The sequence below is a fragment of the Nipponia nippon genome, unplaced genomic scaffold (assembly GCF_047370975.1).
Source record: "Nipponia nippon isolate SJK-2023a ecotype South Korea unplaced genomic scaffold, ASM4737097v1 scaffold_5, whole genome shotgun sequence".
In the NCBI taxonomy this organism is placed as follows: domain Eukaryota; kingdom Metazoa; phylum Chordata; class Aves; order Pelecaniformes; family Threskiornithidae; genus Nipponia; species Nipponia nippon.
Genome location: NW_028262369.1, coordinates 89538189 through 89566187, shown reverse-complemented (window position 1 = coordinate 89566187; position 27999 = coordinate 89538189). Strand labels below are relative to the sequence as shown.

At 46.3% G+C, this 27999-nt stretch overlaps 1 protein-coding gene across 1 annotated transcript; it reads left to right on the top strand.

Moving 5' to 3' along the window:
• Nucleotides 1–23: 23 nt before the first annotated feature.
• Nucleotides 24–27999, top strand: MUC13 (mucin 13, cell surface associated). Its single transcript, XM_087731501.1, has 21 exons — nt 24–106; nt 3990–4046; nt 4849–4905; nt 6050–6106; nt 6909–6965; nt 8110–8166; nt 8969–9025; nt 9828–9884; nt 10687–10743; nt 11546–11602; nt 13271–13309; nt 13968–14093; nt 15044–15150; nt 16776–16834; nt 18264–18409; nt 19706–19831; nt 20987–21098; nt 22180–22217; nt 24493–24580; nt 25651–25855; nt 27077–27999. Exons 1-21 carry the CDS (start codon nt 49–51, stop codon nt 27125–27127), a joined length of 1668 nt encoding a protein of 555 aa, XP_087587627.1. The 5' UTR covers nt 24–48; the 3' UTR covers nt 27128–27999.

Genomic DNA, 27999 nt, shown 5'->3' with positions numbered 1-27999 from the left:
ACTTTCTCTTAGGTTTAGCAGCAAGTAGCAGCAGCAACAGAAGCGACAATGAGACACCGTGTATTCCTTGCTGTGTTGCTCAGCCTGCTGTTGAGCCTTTCGAAAGGTAAGAAACACTATCTTCTGTTTTGGGATTTATCAGGGCAGCTATTCTGTGGCAATGAATGGATTGCTTAGTACTTTCAGCAGCTGCTGAGAGGCTGGAGGTCAGTGGCGATGCACAATTTGGTATGTCTGGTTTTTGATTAATTAACGATGAAAAATGTCACTGGAAGCCAACAGTTCTCCTTGTTCAACAATGCAAAATCACTGGTGCTTGTGATTAACCTAATTTAGCCTATTCCAAGAGCAGTTTTCAGGACCTGCACACTAAACCCAGGTAACTCAAGCTCTATTACAGTCATAACAAAAGGTGCGACTGTTCCACCCCAGTACCCAGGGAAAGGAGTGCTGCCGCTGGCCTTCCAGCCGGAGGCTCCTTAAACAGTCAGTCTGGAAAGCAGCGCTGGCTGAGCTGGCTCGCAGAGCATTCATTCCCTCCTGTTGAAATTAATTAATGGGAACTTCACCACCAATTTGGGTGGCAGAAGGTTGCACCATGGTCTATTCAAACTGAAGGGCAGGTGTCATTTCTTAAGACATTTGCTACTTTTTCTGGCATTGTGACAAACTTCGTAGTTTTGGGCCAGAGCCTCTGCCCAAACTTGCCTGTCCCCAATATATGTGACAGATATGAGGGGGTGAAGGCATTAGTAGAAGCAGAGTTAAGGCAACTATATGAAGAGTATTGTGGCCACCTGAAGCTGTGAGAGGACAGGAACTCCCAGCTAATACGGAGATAATGTCACAGAGATATGAGCCAAATTAAGACCTTCACTGATGCTGTTAAGCTTGCAGCTGGTGACAGATGGTTGTGGGTCTCTGTTGACTACTGTGAGTGAACGTATATATTTCCAGCAACATCTACAACATGCTACAGACCAACTTTTAGCTATAAATTATAAACATAGAAGTCTTCAAGACTGTCAGTTTGTTGGTTTTCTGTTTGGAGGCTTGTAGGTAACAGCAAGATGTGAAGAAACTTGACCCAAGAGCTACTGAAAGCAACGTGAGCCTTTCACTTACTTGAACAGACTTTGCATCAGGATGGGCCTCCCCAGAAACCTTTTTCATTCTAAGCAAACATTGTAAAAGCTGTGCAGGAAGTGTCTGTTTGAATAATACTGACTAAGGCCCTGCCCTGCTCAGCAGCCAGATGTCTCTGTTATTCCATAACCTCGGTTGTAACATCCATTTCTTTATCTCTGTAGTAAACGCCTAAGTCTATTAACAGATCCTGTTGCCTTACACAGAAGGTTGGGTCTAAGCAGACAGAGCCATAAAAGAGCCACCTTTGTTCAGGTTGCCTTTGACAAGCCCATCAGCAAGGTTCAACTGCAGCTAATGTGCTTTGCTGTCACCATGGACATGATTCCTCCCAAGTCCAAAGGGCACTCTTGGACAACCATTAGCGAGAGCCTCTACAAGGCTAACAGCTGTTGTAGACTAAGAACTAGCTCTCTAAGAGGGTACTGCCCCAACATCCTTTTGAGAAGGCAGTCTAAACCTGTATCAGAAATAGCGTGGCCAGCAGGACCAGGGAGGTGATAGTGCCCCTGTACTCGGCGCCGGTGAGGCTGCACCTCGAGTGCTGTGTTCAGTTTTGGGCCCCTCACTCCAAGAAGGACATGGAGGTGTAGGAGCGTGTCCAGAAAGGAGCAACGAAGCTGGCGAAGGGTCTGGAGCACAAGTGTTATGAGGAGCGGCTGAGGGAGCTGGGGTTGTTTAACCTGGAGAAGAGGAGGCTGAGGGGAGACCTTATCGCTCTCTACAACTGCCTGAAAGGAGGTTGTAGCGAGGTGGGGGTCGGTCTCTTCTGCCAAGTAACAAGGGATAGGATGAGAGGAAACAGCCTCAAGTTGTGCCAGGGGAGGTTTAGATTGGATATTAGGAAAAATTTCTTCACCGAAAGGGTAGTCAGGCATTGGAAGAGGCTGCCCAAGGGAAGTGGTTGGGTCCCCACCCCTGGAGGTATTTACAAGGCGTGTGGATGTGGTGCTTAGGGACATGGTTTAGTGGTGGGCTTGGCAGTGGTTTACAGGTTTACAGTTGGATTTGATGATCTTAAAGGTCTTTTCCAACCTAAACAATTCTATGATTCTATGATTCTAATACTCCAAAACCATTCCCTGTAGCCAACATAGAGTCATATTATCAGGGCTATAGGAAAAATGTACATTTCTTCACATTGACGGGAACAAATAACGCTGCCTATAGGACTCAGTGACCAGTGGAAGCAGAAGCCTTGGCAGAGAACTGGCACAATTGCTTGTGTTTCCTCTTCACCTAGAGGAGACTAATGGATTACTTTAGTCATCGTCTTTTTGATATGCGTTTTCTACACCTGCTTTATTGACTAGAAGAAAAAAGTTTATAACATTTTCTACATGTTGGATTTTCAAAGCCCCACAAAGCTCTTGAGAAGCGGGGTCTATTTTTCAAATGTCTGTTGAGATTTGCAATATCTTTTTTAATATACCAGCTATAAGAGTGTGTTAGTGCCAAGTGTTCTACTCACAGATACATTAGTCTTCTGGCTACATGTTGTTAATGATTTAGATTAAATTATGATTGCAGCGGCATTAACTCAGAGTAAATATGTTTATTCCTAACTCATATATTAACTAATTCAGATTAAAGTTAGATCATATGATCCAAACTGGCCATTTGTCAGTATCACACATCTATCAGTAAGGCTGTTTTATTATTTGTTCTTACTTCTAGATAACAGAACCCCAACACATTCCTTATATCAAGAGTGAAGAATAACATAGTTTAGATATAAAATAAACATCCTAAAGATAAGTAGATAAAATACTTTGGAAGAGTAAACACAGTAACAGGTAATGCTGAAACCAAAATGTGAGGAAAATTTTCCTCAACTGTTCTGCTATCAGCCAGGTTTCTCTTTATTCAGAAAGAATTATGACAAGGGAGGGAAAAAATGACAAAAAATAATGTATACTGTCATAACTGCATGGAAGTGTAGTCCTGGAAAGAGGGTCTTGATACCACGGATGATAATTTAGCAGTATATGCATTCTTTTAATAAAAATACTGTGCTTTCATGTCCACTTGAATTTGTTACAGCATAGGAGAATGTGTTAGCAAAGGCAGTCATTCTTCCACTGCTGCTGTGAAGTAGTCCATATAGATTTTTTAATGATGCTTCTCCTGAGACCATCTTCCAGAGTTGCAAAATATCTATATATGTATATCTTGCAGCGAATGTATTTTTTGTGGATTTAGCTGAGGTCTAGAGCAAAATCTGAACAGTCACTGTGAACATGTTAACTGTGGAGTGCAATGTCATGAAAACCTAATTAAAACCAGTGCAACTACTGAAGATGCATGATGGTAAAAGCACTGCATGTTTAAGGGATGAGAAAAGCAAATTGACATAGCAAGAGAGGGTGGTAACACTGGCACTAGATCAGACAAGAGCTCTTCTAGCTCTCAGGCTGGAGCATAGGCCCACTCTAATGAGGTGCCCTTGACTCTGCTCTGGCAGCTGGTGCTGGCCGTGTGGTGCTGCCTTGGGCAGGTGGAGGGAGTTTTCCTGCAGGGAGACACGCGTGTGCCGGTGGCTGAGCCGGCTGTGGGCAGCGAGCGCAGCTGAGCTGGGGGCAATGCACTGCCCGTGTGGGGCACGTGCTGAAGGCCTGGGATCTGGAGGACAACAGGTCATGGACACGTCAGACTACACAGGCATCATGGCCAGGGAGAGCCCAAAGGCAGGGCGAGGCTGCCCAGGGCTGTGGCTGCTCAGCCCCATGCAGGTCCCCCACTTCCCTGCTCTGAGGTTGTCCTGCACACACAGAGTTCCCCAAGGCTTTTCCTCCACTCAACGCTAATCAGTGCTACCATCTCTCTTCTTTTCCCTTCCTCAGGAAACAACGAGAAAACACCTACTGTCTCACCTGCGACGAGAACCCCAACAACTACAAGTAAGGAGCAAAAAGCCCTCAGGGAGGCCCTTTTGAGGACAGGTTGGAGTAACCCAGTCTCGGGGAGCTCTGCAGCCCCCACAGGCAGGGACGTGTTCCCCTGCCCAGGTTTCCCCGAGTTTTTTTCCTGGTGGAGTCACAGAGCCCCAGATTAAAGCTGCATCTTCTCTCCTGCATTCCTTCTCTGACCCTGCAGGTCTTTGCTGCAAGGGGAAAGAGTTGGTGATGATTTCAGCAACCCTGTCCGTCCTGCTTGGTGCCTTTGCCTCCTTGAACAGACCCCAAGACCCACATCTGTTTCACACATCCTTGCTATGCAGAAACAGTTGCTGCTGCACAGTTTTCCCCAAACAGTGTTGCCAAGCAGGCCATCATGGGTAGCATGTTCGCGGGTTGATGGCTGTCCTCAGCCTACTCTGGCAGCTGGTGCTGGCCGTGTGGTGCTGCCTTGGGCAGGTGGAGGGAGTTTTCCTGCAGGGAGACACGCGTGTGCCGGTGGCTGAGCCGGCTGTGGGCAGCGAGCGCAGCTGAGCTGGGGGCAATGCACTGCCTGTGTGGGGCACGTGCTGAAGGCCTGGGATCTGGAGGACAACAGGTCATGGACACGTCAGACTACACAGGCATCATGGCCAGGGAGAGCCCAAAGGCAGGGCGAGGCTGCCCAGGGCTGTGGCTGCTCAGCCCCATGCAGGTCCCCCACTTCCCTGCTCTGAGGTTGTCCTGCACACACAGAGTTCCCCAAGGCTTTTCCTCCACTCAACGCTAATCAGTGCTACCATCTCTCTTCTTTTCCCTTCCTCAGGAAACAACGAGAAAACACCTACTGTCTCACCTACGACGAGAACCTCAACAACTACAGGTAAGGAGCAAAAAGCCCTCAGGGAGGCCCTTTTGAGGACAGGTTGGAGTAACCCAGTCTCGGGGAGCTCTGCAACCCCCACAGGCAGGGACGTGTTCCCCTGCCCAGGTTTCCCCATGTTCCTCTCCCAGAGGAGACAAAGGTCCCCAGATGAAGGCTGTGAATCCTCTCCACTCTTCCCTCTTTCCCTGCTGGCCTTTGCTGCAAGGGGAGAGCATTGGGGAAGTGTGAAGAGGCTGCTCTTTTCCTCCTTGTGCCTTTGTCTCCCTCACCAGTCCTGGATGCAAGAGGATCCCTACAGGCAAGGTGCCCAGGGAAGCCAGTGATGGGGCCCTGCAGAGAGTTGTTCCTGTGCCTGCTTGGAGCATGGGCAGGGAGGGAGCTGGGGCACACACCAGCATGGGGCTGGGTGCTGGGGCAGTGGCTGGGGGCCATGGAGCCGTCCCTGCCAGGAATCCTGCCTGCCCCTGCAAGCCCTGTCCCAGCGGGATGCTGTGGAGCCTCATCCCGGTGGGTCAAAGCTCCTTCTGGGGTCACCCTGAGGAGAAGCCTGCCCAGCCCCTCAGCTCTTCCTCCATCGTGGGCTTGGATGAGCACATCCTTCCTGCTGGCAGCTAGCTTTCCCATCATGCCTGCCCACCATCTGGAAAGATGGGCTGCCTCAGACATTCCCTGAATGGTCACGGGGAGAAGGCCACTATGTGGTGGTGGAGGGTGTGCAGGCTGCGCACAGCCTGAAGGTACTGCTCGACCTGCTCTGCAGCTGGTGCTGGCCGTGTGGAGCTGCTTTGGGCAGGCGGAGGGAGCTTTCCTGCAGGGAGACACGCGTGTGCCAGCAACTCAACATGCCACAGACGTCTAGAGGAGAAAGTCAGGAAGGGTACAAAACTGCTATTGGTGGGAAGGAGCTAAATGTCAGGGTGCGGGAGAAGGACTACGAGGGAAAACACAACACCAATGAGGCACGGAGACTGGGGAGAGCCCAAAGGCAGGGCGAGGCTGCCCAGGGCTGTGGCTGCTCAGCCCCATGCAGGTCCCCCACTTCCCTGCTCTGAGGTTGTCCTGCACACACAGAGTTCCCCAAGGCTTTTCCTCCACTCAACGCTAATCAGTGCTACCATCTCTCTTCTTTTCCCTTCCTCAGGAAACAACGAGAAAACATCTACTGTCTCACCTACGACGAGAACCCCAACAACTACAAGTAAGGAGCAAAAAGCCCTCAGGGAGGCCCTTTTGAGGACAGGTTGGAGTAACCCAGTCTCGGGGAGCTCTGCAGCCCCCACAGGCAGGGACGTGTTCCCCTGCCCAGGTTTCCCCGAGTTTTTTTCCTGGTGGAGTCACAGAGCCCCAGATTAAAGCTGCATCTTCTCTCCTGCATTCCTTCTCTGACCCTGCAGGTCTTTGCTGCAAGGGGAAAGAGTTGGTGATGATTTCAGCAACCCTGTCCGTCCTGCTTGGTGCCTTTGCCTCCTTGAACAGACCCCAAGACCCACATCTGTTTCACACATCCTTGCTATGCAGAAACAGTTGCTGCTGCACAGTTTTCCCCAAACAGTGTTGCCAAGCAGGCCATCATGGGTAGCATGTTCGCGGGTTGATGGCTGTCCTCAGCCTACTCTGGCAGCTGGTGCTGGCCGTGTGGTGCTGCCTTGGGCAGGTGGAGGGAGTTTTCCTGCAGGGAGACACGCGTGTGCCGGTGGCTGAGCCGGCTGTGGGCAGCGAGCGCAGCTGAGCTGGGGGCAATGCACTGCCCGTGTGGGGCACGTGCTGAAGGCCTGGGATCTGGAGGACAACAGGTCATGGACACGTCAGACTACACAGGCATCATGGCCAGGGAGAGCCCAAAGGCAGGGCGAGGCTGCCCAGGGCTGTGGCTGCTCAGCCCCATGCAGGTCCCCCACTTCCCTGCTCTGAGGTTGTCCTGCACACACAGAGTTCCCCAAGGCTTTTCCTCTACTCAACGCTAATCAGTGCTACCATCTCTCTTCTTTTCCCTTCCTCAGGAAACAACGAGAAAACACCTACTGTCTCACCTGCGACGAGAACCCCAACAACTACAAGTAAGGAGCAAAAAGCCCTCAGGGAGGCCCTTTTGAGGACAGGTTGGAGTAACCCAGTCTTGGGGAGCTCTGCAGCCCCCACAGGCAGGGACGTGTTCCCCTGCCCAGGTTTCCCCATGTTCCTCTCCCAGAGGAGAAAAAGGTCCCCAGATGAAGGCTGTGAATCCTCTCCACTCTTCCCTCTTTCCCTGCTGGCCTTTGCTGCAAGGGGAGAGCATTGGGGAAGTGTGAAGAGGCTGCTCTTTTCCTCCTTGTGCCTTTGTCTTCCTCACCAGTCCTGGATGCAAGAGGATCCCTACAGGCGAGGTGCCCAGGGAAGCCAGTGATGGGGCCCTGCAGAGAGTTGTTCCTGTGCCTGCTTGGAGCATGGGCAGGGAGGGAGCTGGGGCACACACCAGCATGGGGCTGGGTGCTGGGGCAGTGGCTGGGGGCCACAGAGCCGTCCCTGCCAGGAATCCTGCCTGCCCCTGCAAGCCCTGTCCCAGCGGGATGCTGTGGAGCCTCATCCCGGTGGGTCAAAGCTCCTTCTGGGGTCACCCTGAGGAGAAGCCTGCCCAGCCCCTCAGCTCTTCCTCCATCGTGGGCTTGGATGAGCACATCCTTCCTGCTGGCAGCTAGCTTTCCCATCATGCCTGCCCACCATCTGGAAAGATGGGCTGCCTCAGACATTCCCTGAATGGTCACGGGGAGAAGGCCACTATGTGGTGGTGGAGGGTGTGCAGGCTGCGCACAGCCTGAAGGTACCGCTCGACCTGCTCTGCAGCTGGTGCTGGCCGTGTGGAGCTGCCTTGGGCAGGCGGAGGGAGCTTCCCTGAAGGGAGACACGCGTGTGCCAGCAACTCAACATGCCACAGACGTCTAGAGGAGAAAGTCAGGAAGGGTACAAAACTGCTATTGGTGGGAAGGAGCTAAATGTCAGGGTGCGGGAGAAGGACTACGAGGGAAAACACAACACCAATGAGGCACGGAGACTGGGGAGAGCCCAAAGGCAGGGCGAGGCTGCCCAGGGCTGTGGCTGCTCAGCCCCATGCAGGTCCCCCACTTCCCTGCTCTGAGGTTGTCCTGCACACACAGAGTTCCCCAAGGCTTTTCCTCCACTCAACGCTAATCAGTGCTACCATCTCTCTTCTTTTCCCTTCCTCAGGAAACAACGAGAAAACATCTACTGTCTCACCTACGACGAGAACCCCAACAACTACAAGTAAGGAGCAAAAAGCCCTCAGGGAGGCCCTTTTGAGGACAGGTTGGAGTAACCCAGTCTTGGGGAGCTCTGCAGCCCCCACAGGCAGGGACGTGTTCCCCTGCCCAGGTTTCCCCGAGTTTTTTTCCTGGTGGAGTCACAGAGCCCCAGATTAAAGCTGCATCTTCTCTCCTGCATTCCTTCTCTGACCCTGCAGGTCTTTGCTGCAAGGGGAAAGAGTTGGTGATGATTTCAGCAACCCTGTCCGTCCTGCTTGGTGCCTTTGCCTCCTTGAACAGACCCCAAGACCCACATCTGTTTCACACATCCTTGCTATGCAGAAACAGTTGCTGCTGCACAGTTTTCCCCAAACAGTGTTGCCAAGCAGGCCATCATGGGTAGCATGTTCGCGGGTTGATGGCTGTCCTCAGCCTACTCTGGCAGCTGGTGCTGGCCGTGTGGTGCTGCCTTGGGCAGGTGGAGGGAGTTTTCCTGCAGGGAGACACGCGTGTGCCGGTGGCTGAGCCGGCTGTGGGCAGCGAGCGCAGCTGAGCTGGGGGCAATGCACTGCCCGTGTGGGGCACGTGCTGAAGGCCTGGGATCTGGAGGACAACAGGTCATGGACACGTCAGACTACACAGGCATCATGGCCAGGGAGAGCCCAAAGGCAGGGCGAGGCTGCCCAGGGCTGTGGCTGCTCAGCCCCATGCAGGTCCCCCACTTCCCTGCTCTGAGGTTGTCCTGCACACACAGAGTTCCCCAAGGCTTTTCCTCCACTCAACGCTAATCAGTGCTACCATCTCTCTTCTTTTCCCTTCCTCAGGAAACAACGAGAAAACACCTACTGTCTCACCTACGACGAGAACCCCAACAACTACAGGTAAGGAGCAAAAGGCCCTCAGGGAGGCCCTTTTGAGGACAGGTTGGAGTAACCCAGTCTCGGGGAGCTCTGCAGCCCCCACAGGCAGGGACGTGTTCCCCTGCCCAGGTTTCCCCGAGTTTTTTTCCTGGTGGAGTCACAGAGCCCCAGATTAAAGCTGCATCTTCTCTCCTGCATTCCTTCTCTGACCCTGCAGGTCTTTGCTGCAAGGGGAAAGAGTTGGTGATGATTTCAGCAACCCTGTCCGTCCTGCTTGGTGCCTTTGCCTCCTTGAACAGACCCCAAGACCCACATCTGTTTCACACATCCTTGCTATGCAGAAACAGTTGCTGCTGCACAGTTTTCCCCAAACAGTGTTGCCAAGCAGGCCATCATGGGTAGCATGTTCGCGGGTTGATGGCTGTCCTCAGCCTACTCTGGCAGCTGGTGCTGGCCGTGTGGTGCTGCCTTGGGCAGGTGGAGGGAGTTTTCCTGCAGGGAGACACGCGTGTGCCGGTGGCTGAGCCGGCTGTGGGCAGCGAGCGCAGCTGAGCTGGGGGCAATGCACTGCCCGTGTGGGGCACGTGCTGAAGGCCTGGGATCTGGAGGACAACAGGTCATGGACACGTCAGACTACACAGGCATCATGGCCAGGGAGAGCCCAAAGGCAGGGCGAGGCTGCCCAGGGCTGTGGCTGCTCAGCCCCATGCAGGTCCCCCACTTCCCTGCTCTGAGGTTGTCCTGCACACACAGAGTTCCCCAAGGCTTTTCCTCCACTCAACGCTAATCAGTGCTACCATCTCTCTTCTTTTCCCTTCCTCAGGAAACAACGAGAAAACATCTACTGTCTCACCTACGACGAGAACCCCAACAACTACAGGTAAGGAGCAAAAAGCCCTCAGGGAGGCCCTTTTGAGGACAGGTTGGAGTAACCCAGTCTCGGGGAGCTCTGCAGCCCCCACAGGCAGGGACGTGTTCCCCTGCCCAGGTTTCCCCGAGTTTTTTTCCTGGTGGAGTCACAGAGCCCCAGATTAAAGCTGCATCTTCTCTCCTGCATTCCTTCTCTGACCCTGCAGGTCTTTGCTGCAAGGGGAAAGAGTTGGTGATGATTTCAGCAACCCTGTCCGTCCTGCTTGGTGCCTTTGCCTCCTTGAACAGACCCCAAGACCCACATCTGTTTCACACATCCTTGCTATGCAGAAACAGTTGCTGCTGCACAGTTTTCCCCAAACAGTGTTGCCAAGCAGGCCATCATGGGTAGCATGTTCGCGGGTTGATGGCTGTCCTCAGCCTACTCTGGCAGCTGGTGCTGGCCGTGTGGTGCTGCCTTGGGCAGGTGGAGGGAGTTTTCCTGCAGGGAGACACGCGTGTGCCGGTGGCTGAGCCGGCTGTGGGCAGCGAGCGCAGCTGAGCTGGGGGCAATGCACTGCCCGTGTGGGGCACGTGCTGAAGGCCTGGGATCTGGAGGACAACAGGTCATGGACACGTCAGACTACACAGGCATCATGGCCAGGGAGAGCCCAAAGGCAGGGCGAGGCTGCCCAGGGCTGTGGCTGCTCAGCCCCATGCAGGTCCCCCACTTCCCTGCTCTGAGGTTGTCCTGCACACACAGAGTTCCCCAAGGCTTTTCCTCCACTCAACGCTAATCAGTGCTACCATCTCTCTTCTTTTCCCTTCCTCAGGAAACAACGAGAAAACACCTACTGTCTCACCTACGACGAGAACCCCAACAACTACAGGTAAGGAGCAAAAAGCCCTCAGGGAGGCCCTTTTGAGGACAGGTTGGAGTAACCCAGTCTCGGGGAGCTCTGCAGCCCCCACAGGCAGGGACGTGTTCCCCTGCCCAGGTTTCCCCGAGTTTTTTTCCTGGTGGAGTCACAGAGCCCCAGATTAAAGCTGCATCTTCTCTCCTGCATTCCTTCTCTGACCCTGCAGGTCTTTGCTGCAAGGGGAAAGAGTTGGTGATGATTTCAGCAACCCTGTCCGTCCTGCTTGGTGCCTTTGCCTCCTTGAACAGACCCCAAGACCCACATCTGTTTCACACATCCTTGCTATGCAGAAACAGTTGCTGCTGCACAGTTTTCCCCAAACAGTGTTGCCAAGCAGGCCATCATGGGTAGCATGTTCGCGGGTTGATGGCTGTCCTCAGCCTACTCTGGCAGCTGGTGCTGGCCGTGTGGTGCTGCCTTGGGCAGGTGGAGGGAGTTTTCCTGCAGGGAGACACGCGTGTGCCAGTGGCTGAGCCGGCTGTGGGCAGCGAGCGCAGCTGAGCTGGGGGCAATGCACTGCCCGTGTGGGGCACGTGCTGAAGGCCTGGGATCTGGAGGACAACAGGTCATGGACACGTCAGACTACACAGGCATCATGGCCAGGGAGAGCCCAAAGGCAGGGCGAGGCTGCCCAGGGCTGTGGCTGCTCAGCCCCATGCAGGTCCCCCACTTCCCTGCTCTGAGGTTGTCCTGCACACACAGAGTTCCCCAAGGCTTTTCCTCCACTCAACGCTAATCAGTGCTACCATCTCTCTTCTTTTCCCTTCCTCAGGAAACAACGAGAAAACACCTACTGTCTCACCTACGACGAGAACCTCAACAACTACAGGTAAGGAGCAAAAAGCCCTCAGGGAGGCCCTTTTGAGGACAGGTTGGAGTAACCCAGTCTCGGGGAGCTCTGCAACCCCCACAGGCAGGGACGTGTTCCCCTGCCCAGGTTTCCCCATGTTCCTCTCCCAGAGGAGACAAAGGTCCCCAGATGAAGGCTGTGAATCCTCTCCACTCTTCCCTCTTTCCCTGCTGGCCTTTGCTGCAAGGGGAGAGCATTGGGGAAGTGTGAAGAGGCTGCTCTTTTCCTCCTTGTGCCTTTGTCTCCCTCACCAGTCCTGGATGCAAGAGGATCCCTACAGGCAAGGTGCCCAGGGAAGCCAGTGATGGGGCCCTGCAGAGAGTTGTTCCTGTGCCTGCTTGGAGCATGGGCAGGGAGGGAGCTGGGGCACACACCAGCATGGGGCTGGGTGCTGGGGCAGTGGCTGGGGGCCACGGAGCCGTCCCTACCAGGAATCCTCCCTGCCCCACCTAGCCCCCATCCCAGTGGGACATTCCAGGGGAGACAAAGAGCCCCTGGTCAATGCTGTGTCTCCCCTCCACTCTTCTCTGCTGGCTTTTTCTGCAAGGGGAAAATGTGTGGGATGATTTCACAAGCTTTGTTGCTTTCTACTTGGGGTCTCTCCCTCAAGTAAAAGAAATTAGCTTCAGTAGGATCTCTGGAAATACAATACCTGGAGATGAGTCCTGTAGCCAATGAAACTTCATTAAGTGTTTTCCTTTCCACTTTTGGTGGGAGGAAAGAGAGTTACTGTATTTTTCCTCATTGCACAGAAAATCTCCTCCTCGTCTATGAGAATGTACCTATGGAGTTAAGTGAAAGAAACCAGGCAGGGTGAAAAGCCGAATTTGGTGACTTGGAAGAGAACTGTATTTATTGAAATATTACTTTTAATTACTTATAAACTAATAAATTTTGCATAGATTTGAAACACATTCTTTAAAATCCTAACAGAATATATAATTACTTAGAGAAAGTATAACTGTGACCATTTTTGGCAAAGAGCATACCCTATAAAACATTAAATTTAAAATATATTTGAGATTATTCTAATGTCCTACTGCTCCCTAAATTTCTTTCTTCTGGTGGGTTTGGTATCACATCTTTCTAAAGAGTTTTTTCCTTCTTATTGCTATACATGTTTGCAGGCTAGCCTCTTACAGGACAATTTTCAAGGAAGGATTAGCTGGAAGTTTTCCTGTAGTGCTACTAGTCTTCCAAGTGTTTAAACACGCTGAAGAGGACCTGGGTTGGCTCAGGACAGAGGCATGAGGCACGGGATGCTCTGGATACACTGAAGATGCTGTGAGGGCAGAAACAAGAACCTTGCCCTGGTCTTGGGGTAGCAATGACAAGCTTGGTATTGGGGGAGAGGGAGAGACGTGAGGAGCCTGCAGAGCTTTCGGACAGAGAAAATTTGCAGGGAGAGGGCAAATTAAGTGGAGAGAGAGGTTGCAAGAGAAGAGATATCACAGGCAGGCATGCAGGGTAAATCACACTGAGCAACAGGTTGCAGGAAATAAGGACAAGGCATTGGCTAGAGTACAGGGCAAGGCAGAAGCAGGGTTAGGAAAGGTTTTGAGGCATCATACCATGCTGCCTTCGATGGCCTCAGTATAACCCAGATACTAACAGCGCTGACATATTAAGTTATTTTCCTTTTTCCAGGAATGACCACAGCATCATCTTCAGCAACAACTACAGCAAGTAAGTAGAAGGCAGCAGTCAGCACAAATCTGCGATGTTTTGCTGCTGTAGAAGTATGGTGTAGTGGCCAGTTAATATAGTTAGTCATGTTATGGTGACAGCTGTAAGCCCCACAACAAATTCCTTAGCAGCATACTCTGATATCTATTGAGGTATGTATACTATGACGATTAACGTGGGAGCCTTCATTTTGTTGATGTGTCTACAGTAAAAGACCCTACCATGACACTATATTATAACAGGACAAGTACATACTAGTGCAGTATTAAAGACGCACAGGCTATCGTAGTCTGCCTTTTTCTAACTTAGTCACTGATTTTGGCAACCCTCAATATACTTTTTTTGCTTGTTTTGGTTTTAGTTGTATTAAGTAGAGTTAGACTGTGAATGCTCAGTATGACAGATAATGAATTTCAGCCTTACTCTGTGTCCTCACTGTGATATCCTGCGCGATTGTGTAGGGAAAACAGTTACTATACGGACATTAAGCAAGCAAGACATAGCCATGTGCTCTTTAATTACATCTATACGCTATAAAACATACCTGGTTGTTTCCTTTAGTAGAAGTATATATGAACTATTTAATATATGAACTACTTTATATATGAACTGGCTATTGAAATATAGAAATCCTGATGTCAATTATCTTTCGTTTTAGTAACAGGGGACCTGTGCAAGCCGGGCACTTGTGGAACAAGTTTTGCTAAATGTGTTGCTTTACATAGCACTCATACCTGCGTGTGCCAATATGGATTCTACCATAACAACAGTGATTGTCACAGAGGTGAGTTTTAGAAGGGCAACCTATATTTTCAGTTACTTCACAGGTAACTGCTCAGGTGAATTTTTCTTCCTATATCCCTTGTTCTTATGTTATAACTGAAAACATAATCAGTCTGGGAAAGCGACTGCTGAATAATGCCTTGCTTTGCAGACAGCCACTGCTACAATGACCTAGATTGTTATCTCACAAAACAGTAACAGCCAAAGAGGTTAATGTACTAGAAAAAGGTGAGTTCTCTATCAGGGGTGCTGGAGATTAAAATGAGTAAAAAGCAGGAAAAAATGCAAGTGTAAATCTGACATCAATATAAATGGCCAGGATTTAAAAAAGCCCAAACCCATGAAGACCTCTGAACCACGGGCTTGATTTTCCCTATTGCTAAACACTCATCACAGTCCTGTTGAAGTGCATCTCTGAGATGCTGCTAACGGCCAAGCGTGTGAGCAAATGGGGCTTCTTATTTAAGTGCCAGCAGGGAGGATTCTCAAATTTACTTGTGAGCCTAAAGAAGCAGGTAGATACTGAATCGCTTTCTCAGATACGGTGAACCATGTTAGCTGTTTAGTGTCTGCAACTGCAAATTTGAAGTCCTTAATTAGATATTTTCTCACTAAATGCTGTAACACTTCAGATGGAGTCTTTTGTTAGCTTCAGGCCATGCTTACAGTTTAACATTATTCAGTTTCATAGTCTGGCTTGAAACTGAGTTTGGTTGAGCCCAGGATCCTGCCTGCTTCCCAGGTAGCCAGAGTACATCCCCCATTGTGGCTGAATTGTTTGGGCAAATATTTGTCCCCTACTGATTCCTCCAGTATATGAAAAATAACACTGATTGATTGATTGATTTCTGCACTGTATTTCCCCATCTCTGACAGCTGGAGAACTCTAAGGTGAAACCCGACTTAATTGAATGCTTTCTAATTAATTAATATTCTCTGTTCTCATTCCAGGGCAAATATTCCCAGGGATCATTACACTGAATCAATTTTACAGTGATAGTGTTCAAACTGTAACTTCTGTGCAGTATCAAGAGGTGTTCCAAAATATAACAGGTTTTGTGAGTAATGATTTTTTAAACCTTTTGTGTGTATTTAATGCTTTCCTGAATGTCATGCAGACAGAGGTGATACATGCTGCCTTTAATGTGGAGCCTAGGATAGTTGCACTTGAGAAATCTACTTCTTTCAAAGAATGCTTCATACTAGTTTAGACCTGTTCATAAAAGATTTTAATTTTACCCTCAGATGTATACATGCATGGCTCTTGCTGAAGTGAAGGGAGGAAATAAGTAATATCTGCATTTCTAGCGCCACTTCTATTCTGGGAAGTTCTCACATAAATTGCTCTGTATCTTTCACCATTCCCTCTCCAGAAACCATGGGGCTGAGCGGAGTTTTCCAGCCCATTTAGTTTCTGATCTCTGCTGTTTGCTGAGGGTTCAGTAATACTCAGTGGTATGTGTAAAAATGAACAATTTTATTTTTTTTTATAGAAATCTATCGTTTCCACACAGCACAAACTTTTCAGAATGGCTGTTCAGCCGTGTCTAATTACCTAAATAATAAACCTTTTCCATAAGCATACCAGTATTAGTATTTTAATGCTATTAGTGAAATGGATATCACACATTTTGAGCGTTCTATGATTATACATAAAATCTTGTAATGGATTTCCTGGAGAAATAAGGTGAACAGTTTAATTTATACTACCATGTTGAAACAAGTGGATTTGCTTATGTCGCTTTCTGGAAGTAAGGAAGAAGAGTTATGCAACTTTACCAGACAGCTGATCAAAAAATATTCTTCATGTTATTAATGTTATATATAATGTTATAATTCTTCATGTTATTATATTGCTTCCTATGAATGTTTTATCAGAAATTAACCACAAATTGTCCCTCCAGAATGTTAAAAAATATTTTACTCAATTTTTTTGTCCAACATTTTTTCATAACATGGCTATATCTAGTGCCTGATATGCAGCACTAGAATAGATATGTAATAGTACACAAAAGTGAAAATAGCATAGAAAATAATTTTTATTTTATTATAATGAAGGATAGTTTATCTTTCATTTCAGTTGACTGAGGCACCTTATCCTTTTCTCATGGTGCCTCCTGCTTGTGTGGCAGTTGGAGGCAGCTGCCTCCACCAGTTGTTCCGTGCTTCACACAGGATGAGGGAGAGCAGTGACTTTTCTACCGACCCCATCCAACCCCCAGTGCTTTCATCAATGCTGTGCTTCTCCCCACAAGATCAACCCCTGATGATCCCACTTCACTGCATCTTAGGGACACATGCCTTCTGTAAAGATGCCTACTTCTCTCTCTTCCCTCTACTTGTATGTAGGTTGGTACCATGGAGACGTGCTTCTAAGCAATGAGTCTGCAAGGGAGTATCTGTAGCTATCCAGCCAGTCAACCCTAACGCACTGCCTGACATTCATTCAACTTGTGTCTCTCCATCCCTCCACTGCTCTCCTATATTCCTTCTTTTACAGCACCATCCCACCGATCCTCTTCTGCAATACCTTGCGTGGTGGATGTGACAGATCAGCTTGCTTTATTTGTGCCTATAGTAGCATGTTCTGGATTAAAACTTTACAGCTGAAGCCTCAGTGCTTCATGTGATTTTGGTCTATGTTTCTGCTTGCCTTTAACTCAAATTCATTTATCTTTTACAGTTTAAGCATGCCTTCACCAATTTAAAAGGTTATGGACAGACTGTCATTGTGGAAATTCAGTAAGTTTGCCAGTTTGGTTTTTGCACAGTGCGTGCTTCCTACACACCTCCTTTTAATTTGTTTCCCATGGAGTACTCAGTTCAAGAAAGGATATGGAATGAGTTCAGTTCAGTACGCCTCCTGTTAAATGAGGGCATTCTTTTTGTATTTTTAAAGTTTCTGTGATGCTGGCCCCATTTTTACCCCATGGATTTTCAATATGTTTGTGAAGTGGGCTGACTGAGACAGCTCCACAGTTGATCTCCCACTTTTAGTACCATGTGGGACATAGCAGTGTGCTACAACTAGCAGCCCCTGTGATATCTGACATGTCTCTGAAATGGTAACAGTTAACTCTGAGGTTCCTATGAACAGGTCCAACTTGGAGTCCCAGTTTAATTTAAGAAATACCCTCATTGCATAAGCTCACTGCTTCTCGTTGTGCATTTGCTGGTTTCTCCTGATGGCAGGCTTTGCAAAGATGTTATTGAATGGGCTGTGGTGACTGTAGCTGTGGGCATAGCTCCTTTGCTGATCCAGAAGGACACTGTAAGATGTCCCTCCCTTCCCATCCCCATCTGTTACAGGTTACTGTCCCCAGAGCTCTGTCAGCTTCTCTGGGAGTGCTCCCTAACCCACATCAAGCAAAACCTGGCATGCTGGCACACACAGCAGCGTAAACCCTTTCAGCAAACCCCATGAATTAAGAAGTTAAGCAGACTGTTGTTCTAGCTGAGCTGTGAGGGCAGTAACTTCCAGCAGAGCGGTTGTGACAAACACATGGGGCACAGTAACATCTCAAAGCACTACAGCAATCTACCACTTAAAGGTATTTGTGTGCATATCCCAGCAGCATGAAGTTCAGCTGAAGAACAGAGTAGTCACTGCTGTTCTCCACTTCACCCCAGGGAGATTGCAGTCCAGCTGAATCCAACCCAGCTAGCATGCAGTTAGCATAGATACCTCTACACTGCAAACACACCCATCTGAACTCATTGCAGTCATACCCTGAATTATTGTCACCACACTTCAGGGTGGGTTCTCCACCTCATGTCTGGATGACACCACAGGCTGATGTGAGCATGTAAAAGTTAGGGTCTAACAGATGAGGTCCTCCACACTGCAACCAGCTTGAGAATAGCCCAGTAAAAAAATATCATTGCGTGCCAACAGCACAGAAAGGAGTGATGTTGTTAGCATTAAATTCAACAGCCGTTGCTTACCAGCTACATATTTACATCTGGATCTACTAGAAAGATGGCCATTAATGTATTCCTACGCAAGACTTGAACTTATTTTCAGGTGTCTTAGCAACTACCTACATGGTGGGATGAAAGAAGCTAGGGGAGAGAGGAAGGTTTGGCAGAAATCTTCTCTTGTCTTTGCATCTAGCTTGCTATCCATATGGATTATATAAGACTTTAAAATGATGCTATCTGTACTTTTCAGACCTGTAAATGAAAGCAAAGCTTCTGTTCCAATGACTGTAACAGTGATGAACCTGTTTACGGAGAACTCAGATGTAGACAATGAGGCAGTTACTGACGCAATAAATAAAACATTAGGAGGGTGGTCCTATGTCTCTCAATACAGAGGTATGTAATTCCTTACTGTAGACATAAATAATCAGTAGAACCAGAGGTTCCTATCTTCAAAGCTGTTAGAACATTTCTGTGTGCAGCAAAGCCCATCAGAGCATAAGCCTTGTTTTTAAGGAGCTGAATGTTCAATCTTAGCTAATTGTGAAGACTCAACAATTCAGTGCTGGGCTTTTTTGTCTCTTTAAGGCTTTCTACTTCCTGTATAAAGAAAAGAAGGAAAATACTTATTTCCAACTAAGCAATCACACGTTGATTTTAACCTGCTGGGTGTTAAGTGGCTGGAAAAATCAGGACACAGTATATACAGACATATATTGTGCTTCTGAGAATAAGCCAGTGTTTTACTGGCAAAATAAGATGAAACTCTCTTTAGACTTCTTCTTCCATAATTAACCATGGTAATTGGAATGAGGCCTCACTGATTAGCTACTGAGCTAAGTGATTCATTGGTCTAAACGAGTAAAGTCTTGCATTACTGAAGTGTAACACTTGGCGAATGATTTTGTAAATAAAATATAGATTTGTTTTTCTCTTTTTTTTTTAATATGCTCCTATTTTGAAATCAGCTTTCACAAAAGGCATAGCTAATAATTAAAGGAGTCCCTTTCATAGTTTATAGCCTGCGTTTGGTCTCTGAAGGTGACTGTCTCCACCTCAGCCATGACATGTTCTGTGTGCTAGTCATGAGGGGGAAATAGAAAAAGCCTGAGAGCTCACAAAGCACCTGTGCAATCACATCCCCCCACTGCATGTCACCCATTGCGGTTTGTAAACCATTCCCACCACTGGGACATGGATCTAAAGAGCAACATGCTGGGCAAACAGCATGCTAATATTGCTCATGAAATGAGCTGCATACCCATAAACATCTATATCTATATAGAACTGTATGGGAACTGGGCCTCACAGTTCAGTTGTAGAAAAAAGTAGAGGAGTAGTGCTGGGGTTTTTCAAGATTAGTCAGAAAGTCAGTGTTCAGAATATGAACTTATGGGTAGAATTTCCCTCTTCATGGACTCGGGGGCCCGAAGGTTTGGAGGCAGTTGTAGGAGGCTGAGAAACAGAAGGTCAGAAGATGGGATGGAAACAGGACCTTAACTGGTAAAGAGCGAGGGAAAAGAAAGGGCTGGTCCAAATGCCTGCAGTATCAATGTCCCAAAAAAAAGGACTTACAAGTTTTCTTCAGAATTGCTAAATAATTGGCTTATGATTTACTGTGCAAGTGCACTGCTTTCTATGAAATGATATTATTAGTACTCAGTTTGCTTCCTGACTCTTTCTCTTTTAAAGTTGCATCCTATTGTGCTGTTTTCAATTGTGATACTCAAACCACAGAATGCGAAGAAGATATAGTTCCAACATGTAAATGCAAACAAAATTTCTCAAAGACAGAATGGGATGTTCGTTCTTGTTCAGGTAAGAACCCTGCTACTTTATCTATCCCCGAAAGGCTGACCTGGTTATTCCCTGTCTCAGTCCCTTTTTGAAAAGGGCACTCTGCAAATGTGCTGACCTCTAAAAACTCAGGGAATGTGTGCCTTATTAAGAAAGCCATAGAAACACATTCTCACATTTCACTTTAAACACGTTGCTAATTCTATTCCAGTAGAATAAACTACTAAAGCCTGAGAAAATTATCACTAAAACCAGTGAGTGGGCAACTTTTTAAATGCATTGTTAAACTCTTGGTAAGAATTGAAACCTAAATAGGTAGAGGATGGAACAAGTTGAATCCTATATTCACAGCCTTCTCTGCTAGGACATATTTTGGGAATAAATTCTACATGTTACCTGGTGGCAGCTGTGGGGACGCTGACAGAACTGGAAGTCTCATGATACACTACAATGATCTGTTAAAGCTCTGTCCATTTTTGGTAGTTCTAGGATTGAATTACCTGTGTTTAGACAGGTTTTAGAGGAAGATGAATTTATGGGATTTTTAGGAACTGTTAGTTGGGGTTTTATTTGCTTGTTGATTTTGAATCTTTTAATGACTACTCTCTTTGTATTTTAGCTGTCCTTCAGAGTCCTGAGATGTACCTTATTTTCTTCTTATGAAAACTAAATTTTCACACTACAGAAAAAAGGCCTAAGATATGAGATTTTAAGAAAAACAAGAAATATTGCAAACACTCATGATAAAATCATGAAAGCTGGCTACAATAAAGGCCAGTGACATGTGGTGCAGCATTGGCCTTTGTGATCCCTAACCCATCTAAATCTGATCCAGTTTTAGATCAGTTGCAATACAAATCATCTGCTGTGAGATCAAACTGCAGGTCATTGCTTGCCTATGTAAGATGCAGCTTAGCCAGATTTCCATTCTAATGAAGCTGGATGGTTTAAACAAAGACTGTTTAATTTTAATTTTGTGCTTTTGTATTTCAGTTTCTGTTCTACATAGGTATAGCCCTAAAAAAACCATTTGATGCTTTGAAGCACAACAAAGTTGTGTGTGTTTACAATGCAATTAAAAAAAAAAAAAAAAAGAGGGGGTGGAATTTTCTCCAGTGTGGATTTTTTGGGGGCTATCTTCAATTCACTCTGTATTTCTTCCCTCTGAAAATACAGATTGTAGTAAAGACTGTTCTGCAGAAGAAAACAAGTACTGTGCAAAAGAAAATGGGACTCCAAAATGCAAATGCATGCCTAACTTTGAAGAGAAGAATACAAAATGTGTACCGTGAGTACTCAGCTTTTTCTTGCATTCCTGTGTTCTAGGCAAAGATAGGGGAGAAGAACATCTAACACAAGGTCACCTTCAATCTAGAAGAACAGCCTTCAGTTATGTGAATCAGAGAGGTGCCTAAGGTGGTTAGCAGGTGGACAAATTCCCATTGCGTCACAAGTTATGGCATTTTAACAGTTTGGCATTAGCCATTGGTGTGCATTCGTAATACCTCAGAGGAAAGTCAAGGAGATCCAAAATCATCTGTGAGTCAGTGAAGAGGATAAACTACTTCACGCTTATTTTGTGGGTTGCCCACATAACATAAACTATTCCCTCAGAGTAATTTAGCCATGGGAACTGGTATGCTGAAGCGTTTAGTAAGCAATAGGCATTAGAGCAAGGCTTGTCTCAAATCCCTGGAAAGTTGCCACTGATATCAGTGGGGACTTTGTTTCCTGATAGCTTTCAGACCTATGCTATTTCGTCTTGGTTTTCCCTCTGAGGGTATTTCTGTCAGCTCAGGACCAGAACAGAGCAGTGTTGTTTGCTGGTGAAGCTGAGTAGCTGTCTGGTTGTGCTCTGCTCCCAACGAGAAGCAGAGGGACCTTACTCCCCATATCCATTAATTCAGCTCTTTTAGTAGTTATTGCTGCTACATACTGAACACTTCTTACCATAAAGTCAATATATTTTAAATATAAGAAACTAGTATGGGAGGAAGATAAAGAGCTGCCAGTCATTATAGACCTTATATTGAGGCTTTTGATAAAGACAGTGGGTATCAATTCCAAGTGGCTCAGAGGTGTAGGGCTTAGTTCTTCACAGAAGTCAGACCCTTTTAACATTTTTCAGGCTGAGAACCTGAAACTTTGAATGCCCAGCTCACCAATCATTCTGAAAATCTCAGATTGTTTTACTTTAACAATGAAACTAAACAATTCAATATTAAGATAGCATTAAAGAGGAAACCTGTAATGAACGCACCTTGCAGAGAAATTGCTGATAAAAGGTGGAACTATACTATAGTTTTGTGATCATCTGCTTAATGACATTATCTTTCTTTTCTTGCTTTCCCCTTTTTTCTGTCATGTAGTTGTCCAGTGGGTTACTCTGGAGACAACTGCAAGAACAGTAAGTACAAGAATTTCTGATTTGTAATTACAGCATGGAGAAATACCCAGTAATGTTTAATCTGGCTGAGATAACAAAAATAACTAGTAGCCGCCTTTAGGGGTGCCACCATCCTGTATTGATAGCAAGAAAATGTTAGAAAAAAATGAGAGAAATTCCACTGTTGCCTGGAAGGAACAATCCTTCTTGAAACTCATGTTCAGACAGTAGCATTTCCTCTAATGACCTCTGCATTAAGCCCAATAGTTTTTAATCAACCACAGGTTATTTGATAGAAAAGCATTCAATCCTCATGTAAAGACATACAACGCTGAACCCGGTACCACTAATGCATTAGTTTCTCCTGTCATTAACCACTCCATTAAAATGTCAGTGGATTACTCTCATTTGAAGTGTTTCTGCTTTAATATCCAGCCACTGGTTCATGTTTGTGCTTTACCTTGGAAGCAAGCACTGCATAGTATCTAGTACTCTGTACTGGTGAAGAGATGATGGCCGCGACTGTGTTATCCCATAATTGTGATCATCTGGATCAGTTAACCAGACTGGCCTTCCAAAGCTTTTTCCCTTTTCTGAGTCAGTTTTGCAGCTGTTTGCTGCACCTTCTCCAGTTTCCACCATCGTATAGATTAGGAGAGGACATTCTTCATGCCTTCTAGTGTTTGCATGTGCCTAAACTCAGAACATCTAATACAGTCAAAGGCAGGCTGAAAAATGAACAGTTATGGCTCTTCACTTCTCAGAATTCCTTTGGCTTTATTTGAGCAAAAGGTACATGCTCATGTGGCCCTTTGGAGTCTACTGCATTCTTAACCTTATACATGTTTAACATACCTGTGTCTGCAGCTATGAGATCTTCAAGGGTTTTCTTTTAGTTTTGCCTAAAAGCTTTGGAGATTGGCTAATGGTAGTTGTAGTGCAGCACAGAGAATCTTGCCAGGTGTAAATGTTTGGCAGGAAGGATATTTTTCATCACATGGAACATATTTTTCTAGAGAAAGTTTTGGGAATTTCAAGGCCTTTTTCATAAAGCAAATGAAAATACTAAATTGACATAAAATCAACACATTGTGAATTTAAACACGAATTTGGGACCTGCTAATAAACACCATTAATAGCCTCATCTTCTCCATATGGCACTTGGTGGGTACTGATGTGAAAAATTTGCTGAGCAATAACCAAGGATACTTTACACATGCATTTGGCATAACGTTCTTCTGAGAAATCATATTCCCTGTTGTCTCGTTGTATGCTCCTATGACTAAACATGCTGGATCGTTCTGCTGGTAATGGCACAGTTGCTGGTTTCATGTTGTGTATTTCCAGTATAGGCATTCAGTATACTAAATGGCAGAGTCATAAATCCAGACTGGGATCTTCAAGTACGTACCACCAGTAAGGTTGGGTAGCTCAAGAGAGACTGTCTTACTCTTCACACCCTTGTCTTGAAATTATGCCCTGCGGGACACAATTCTCTCTTTATTTTTTCCTTACCATGGCTATGCAGAGTTAAGACTAGGTTTTAGTAGCAATTCCATTCACAGTTGAAGGAAGATATACAGAATCCAGGTCTTCCTCCCTTGCTCATTCTGGTTCTGAAGCAAGTTCAGTGAAAATGAATTTTCTTTGCCAAACATTTATTCAGATATGGGATATTTATGCAGTGTTCATAGTGCCACATAATAGACATCTCAAATCAGTGTGCCTTATGTGCCTAGAGCATGGGAAGAGCCTATTTGACACCTAACTACATATTTTAGCAGCAATAGTAGTTTAAGCAACCCCTGTGCCCTCCCAGTTGTTCCTGTCCCTCAGCTATACGGGAACAACTATGTCTGAAGCCATTCAGTGCGTGGGATTAGGAACCTGAGCTGGGATCAAAATAGCCATCCAGAAGAGATGGTCTTTAATGCAGATTGGTTCCTTCATTTACATCTTTCTGTGGCCACAGACAGTTGAACTGAGAGAGCACCAGGAGCCTGGGAATGAATAACTTTCTCTTTCTTTCTTCCTTTCTTCCTTTCTTCCTTTCTTCCTTTCTTCCTTTCTTCCTTTCTTCCTTTCTTCCTTTCTTCCTTTCTTCCTTTCTTCCTTTCTTCCTTTCTTCCTTTTTCTCTTTCTCCCTTTCTCCCTTTCTTTCTTTCTTTCTTTCTTTTCTTTCTTTTCTTTCTTTTCTTTCTTTCTTTTCTTTCTTTCTTTCTTGAGACAGAACGTGGTTTGCAATATTTACCATGAGCTTTCAATTGCTGTTTCTTGTTTGTTTGTTTTTTTCCAGATAGTGAACTCATCCTTATAATAGTGGGTACAGTGTTTGGAGCAATTATCCTGAGTTTAGTGATAGCAGTCTCTGTTGTTTCAGTAAGGTAAGATTATTTCTGACAATTGAATAGAAGCTGCATTGCTGCATGTTCCTAGACAGCTAAGCAGAAATTTAGAGGGGGGAGGGCTGTGAATGTGGTTGCATGCCTAGTTGGGCAGACAAATTCATTTAAGTCATGTAGCTGTTAGAATTTGGTTTTGCCTGTGTGCTCTCCCCAGAAGTATTTATTCTCTTGCTGTGAATCTGAGCATGAAAGTTTCAGCCAAGTCTTTCAAAACACACACCTGACCCATTAATCATAATCCTGCCCTGACCAGTACTGATATGGCATCTGGATGAGACTGAAGAAGGATGCTGATATCGGAAGACTGTGTGGCCCAAATTCAGACCCTCTGCAGCTTTCCCTGCTGGCACTTCACCTCAAGGCCTGGCATGCCCCTTTCAGCTCAATACAGGTGGCATTTCCAGCCTAGCATCAATTTAAAGCTTGCTATTCCTGGTGTACTGGCAAATTCCCAATTGCAATTACACCTCCTCACTTCTTTCCACACAATGTGGAAACACTCAAGCAGCTCCTCTGCCTTTGCTCTCAGCGCTGCGCAGGTCAAGATGCCTACAAGACCACCCGTAGCAGGCATAGCTTGCCAGCAGGTGCACAAGCTGGTGCTGAGTGTGTGTGCGATGTATGGACTTGTGATCACAGGCAATTCAAATGCATCATTTGAGTGTCCAGCTTTGGCTGCAGGCACAAGGGCGACTTTTCTTAACTGGGCCTAATGAATGCCTCATTTCTTCCTCTGAATAGTCAGTTAGAGCTAGTGGTGGTGAAGGAAACGCCTTCGCTCTAGCAACTACTTGAAAGAAGCCAAAGTGCCCCTCTGTCTCTCCTAGCAGTTTAGCCCCATCTATGATAAGAGATGCCAAACTTTGCACTCTGTCATTGAGAATAAGGGTTTTGCAATAGGTATGCTAGAAAAACCTGTTGCATGTTTCAGAACAGACTGAGCATTCAAACTAAGGTGGGAGTGGACAACTCAATAAGTTGGACTTACTCAATAAGTAAGGCACACTAAAAGGTTTTTTAAAACCTTTGTTCTTTCATTTCCTCTGAAGAGCCAAACACAAACAAGATCCAGAGAAGACGAAACTGATAAAGTCGGGATATTCCAACCCAAATACCTCGGATAGACAGACCACGATGTTCCCCAGAGTCCAGACCACTTCTGGCCATGCGAACCCAGGATATCAGCCAAACAACCCATATGAGATGCATTCCTCAAATAGAGCTCATTTTTCGGACAGGGATTATGATGATTTGGTAAGTGTTTCACACAGGCGTATGGGAATTGTGTTCCTGCACTGTAGCATTGTGGGCTACAGATATTGCTGGAATCTAAACTCCACTCTGTCCACACTCCCTTCATCTAGAAGGCCAAAGTGGTATAAAGGCAACCAAACAATTGTAGCTGCAGCTGAAAAAATTTCCAGAGATTGGCACTCATGACCTTTCTAAAGCCCCAGTAGTCATCCTTGAGTTACTGGAGGGATATATGAAAGCGACAGTTTGGCTGCCCAGTGGTCTGCTGCGTCATAGGACATTTGTCTGTATTGACCAAGCACATCCTTCAGCACAGGCACGCATGCAAGCATCACAGGCTGTTACAACCTGTGCTTTTAAGCCAGCTGTAGTTTCAATAGGTGCTGCAGTGGCACTTCCCAGTTGCAGCCTCATGCAAGATCCACAGTCAGCTTAAGCTGGCACAGCTGCCCAGAGGGTGGCTGGCCTCCCACCCGCTCCACCACAGCCTAGTTCACAGCAAGAGGCTCTGCAGTTGCTGCAGCATTGCAAAGGGGTAAAGTGTAAAGTGCCATGAAAAAGCTAGCACAGCTTTTGCATTGATATAGCCCAGAGGAGCCTGTTCAGCAGAAAAGTGTCATTAGCTGGAAGGTCTGTTCTGAAAAAAACTGCCTGTTTTATCCTTGAACTCTGTAAGGGAGCTGCAGAGGAAGCAGGGGCTTGAGAAGTGCTACGCTGTGATATGACTGATTTGCTGGTTTCTGCATGCATCCAGTAAATGGGAAGCACATTGTCCGTTCAAACCTCATTTAAATGACATTTTAGCTCCAGCTCTGCAGTGCAAGAAACTACCCCTGATTAGTGAAGAAGATCTGTTTAATTGTAATAGACTTATGTGTTTTGCAGAATTGAGGCCTAAACTGTGATAGAAGCAACACAAAAACCTGATGTTTAAAAACCAGAAAAAAAACCAACCCACTTTTAAAAAGCTGCCAATTAAGAGAAGAAAACCACCTATTTAGTTAGTTGATTGATCAAATTCACATGGATTTCAGCATTTCTCGCTTTCCAAAGATGTCAACTTTTTACTGATTAACATCTGCCTGTAAAATATATTTGGTTTTCCTTGAGGGCTAGTGTGTCATTTAGAGAGAGGGTTAGCATGTGCTGAACTATTCTGAGAATGGAGCTTTCTGACCCAGACCTACTCTTTATTTATTTTCTTGTCCAAATTCTCTGTAGTACGAAATGTCACGGGAGCCTCAGGGCTTTAGGTTGCAGAGCAGATACTAAGTGACCAGAGCGGTAGAAGGATGGACGACCACCACGCCAATGGGTCAGACCAAAGCCTCTCACCAATGCAGTTACTTCAGCAGAACAGACAACAAAGTCCATAACCTCAGATTCTCTGAAGATTTGCTAAAGGAAGACCCCTGCTTGAAAGAGATCATGGACAACTCTGAAACAAGGGAAAAATGAAGCAGCGGGTAGGGAGAAGAAGAGGACTTCTTTTAAAAGAACTAATGGGCTCCAATAAACATTAGACTTCTTTCAGGAGGCCAGTATATTGGCAAGAGAGTGAGTGTAGACAAGATACCAGGATTTTAATCCTGCCGGTTTTCAGTTCTTCTGGAAGATGGTCTACGCAATATGTGTGATGCTGAAAAATGTCAGCACCCAGAGCTTTGCCTGTATTTGTGCTCACTCCATTTCAGCTACAGGCAGCCTGCATGGCTTTGGGCAGATGAAAGCAAGATCAAAACTGTTCTTCATGAGAACCTAACCTGTTTCTGTTTCCTGTATCAGATACAGTCTTTTTCCCCTCCTCAACCCCCCAATATTTCCTATCTGAAAGCATTCAGTTCAGTTCTCTGCTGACATGCGTTGTGTGAGACAATGGTATTTGTCTGACCTTTTATGCAGCCTTCCTTCCCAATACAATGACAAAACCCAATATCTTCAAACACTATTGTTCTCCATCTTGTACAAATATATTGATTTTACATTCTCAGCTCCTGGGGAAAGTGTTAGCATTTGTTTTTCTTTTGTACTCTTTATATTTTGATTGAATCATCTTAAGTCTTTTTATTTTTAATTTCTTACATACACTCAATAAATCTGTCTGTAAACGAATCCACATTTTACCATGTTTTACTGAGTGTGCA

Bases quoted from the DNA above. Each gene is read 5' to 3' on its own strand.
- MUC13 (XM_087731501.1), top strand. From the start codon at position 49: ATGAGACACCGTGTATTCCTTGCTGTGTTGCTCAGCCTGCTGTTGAGC. The intron at 16,835-18,263 runs GTAAGTTTGCCA...TGTACTTTTCAG, and splicing joins ACTGTCATTGTGGAAATTCA to ACCTGTAAATGAAAGCAAAG. The intron at 24,581-25,650 runs GTAAGATTATTT...TTTCCTCTGAAG, and splicing joins GTCTCTGTTGTTTCAGTAAG to AGCCAAACACAAACAAGATC.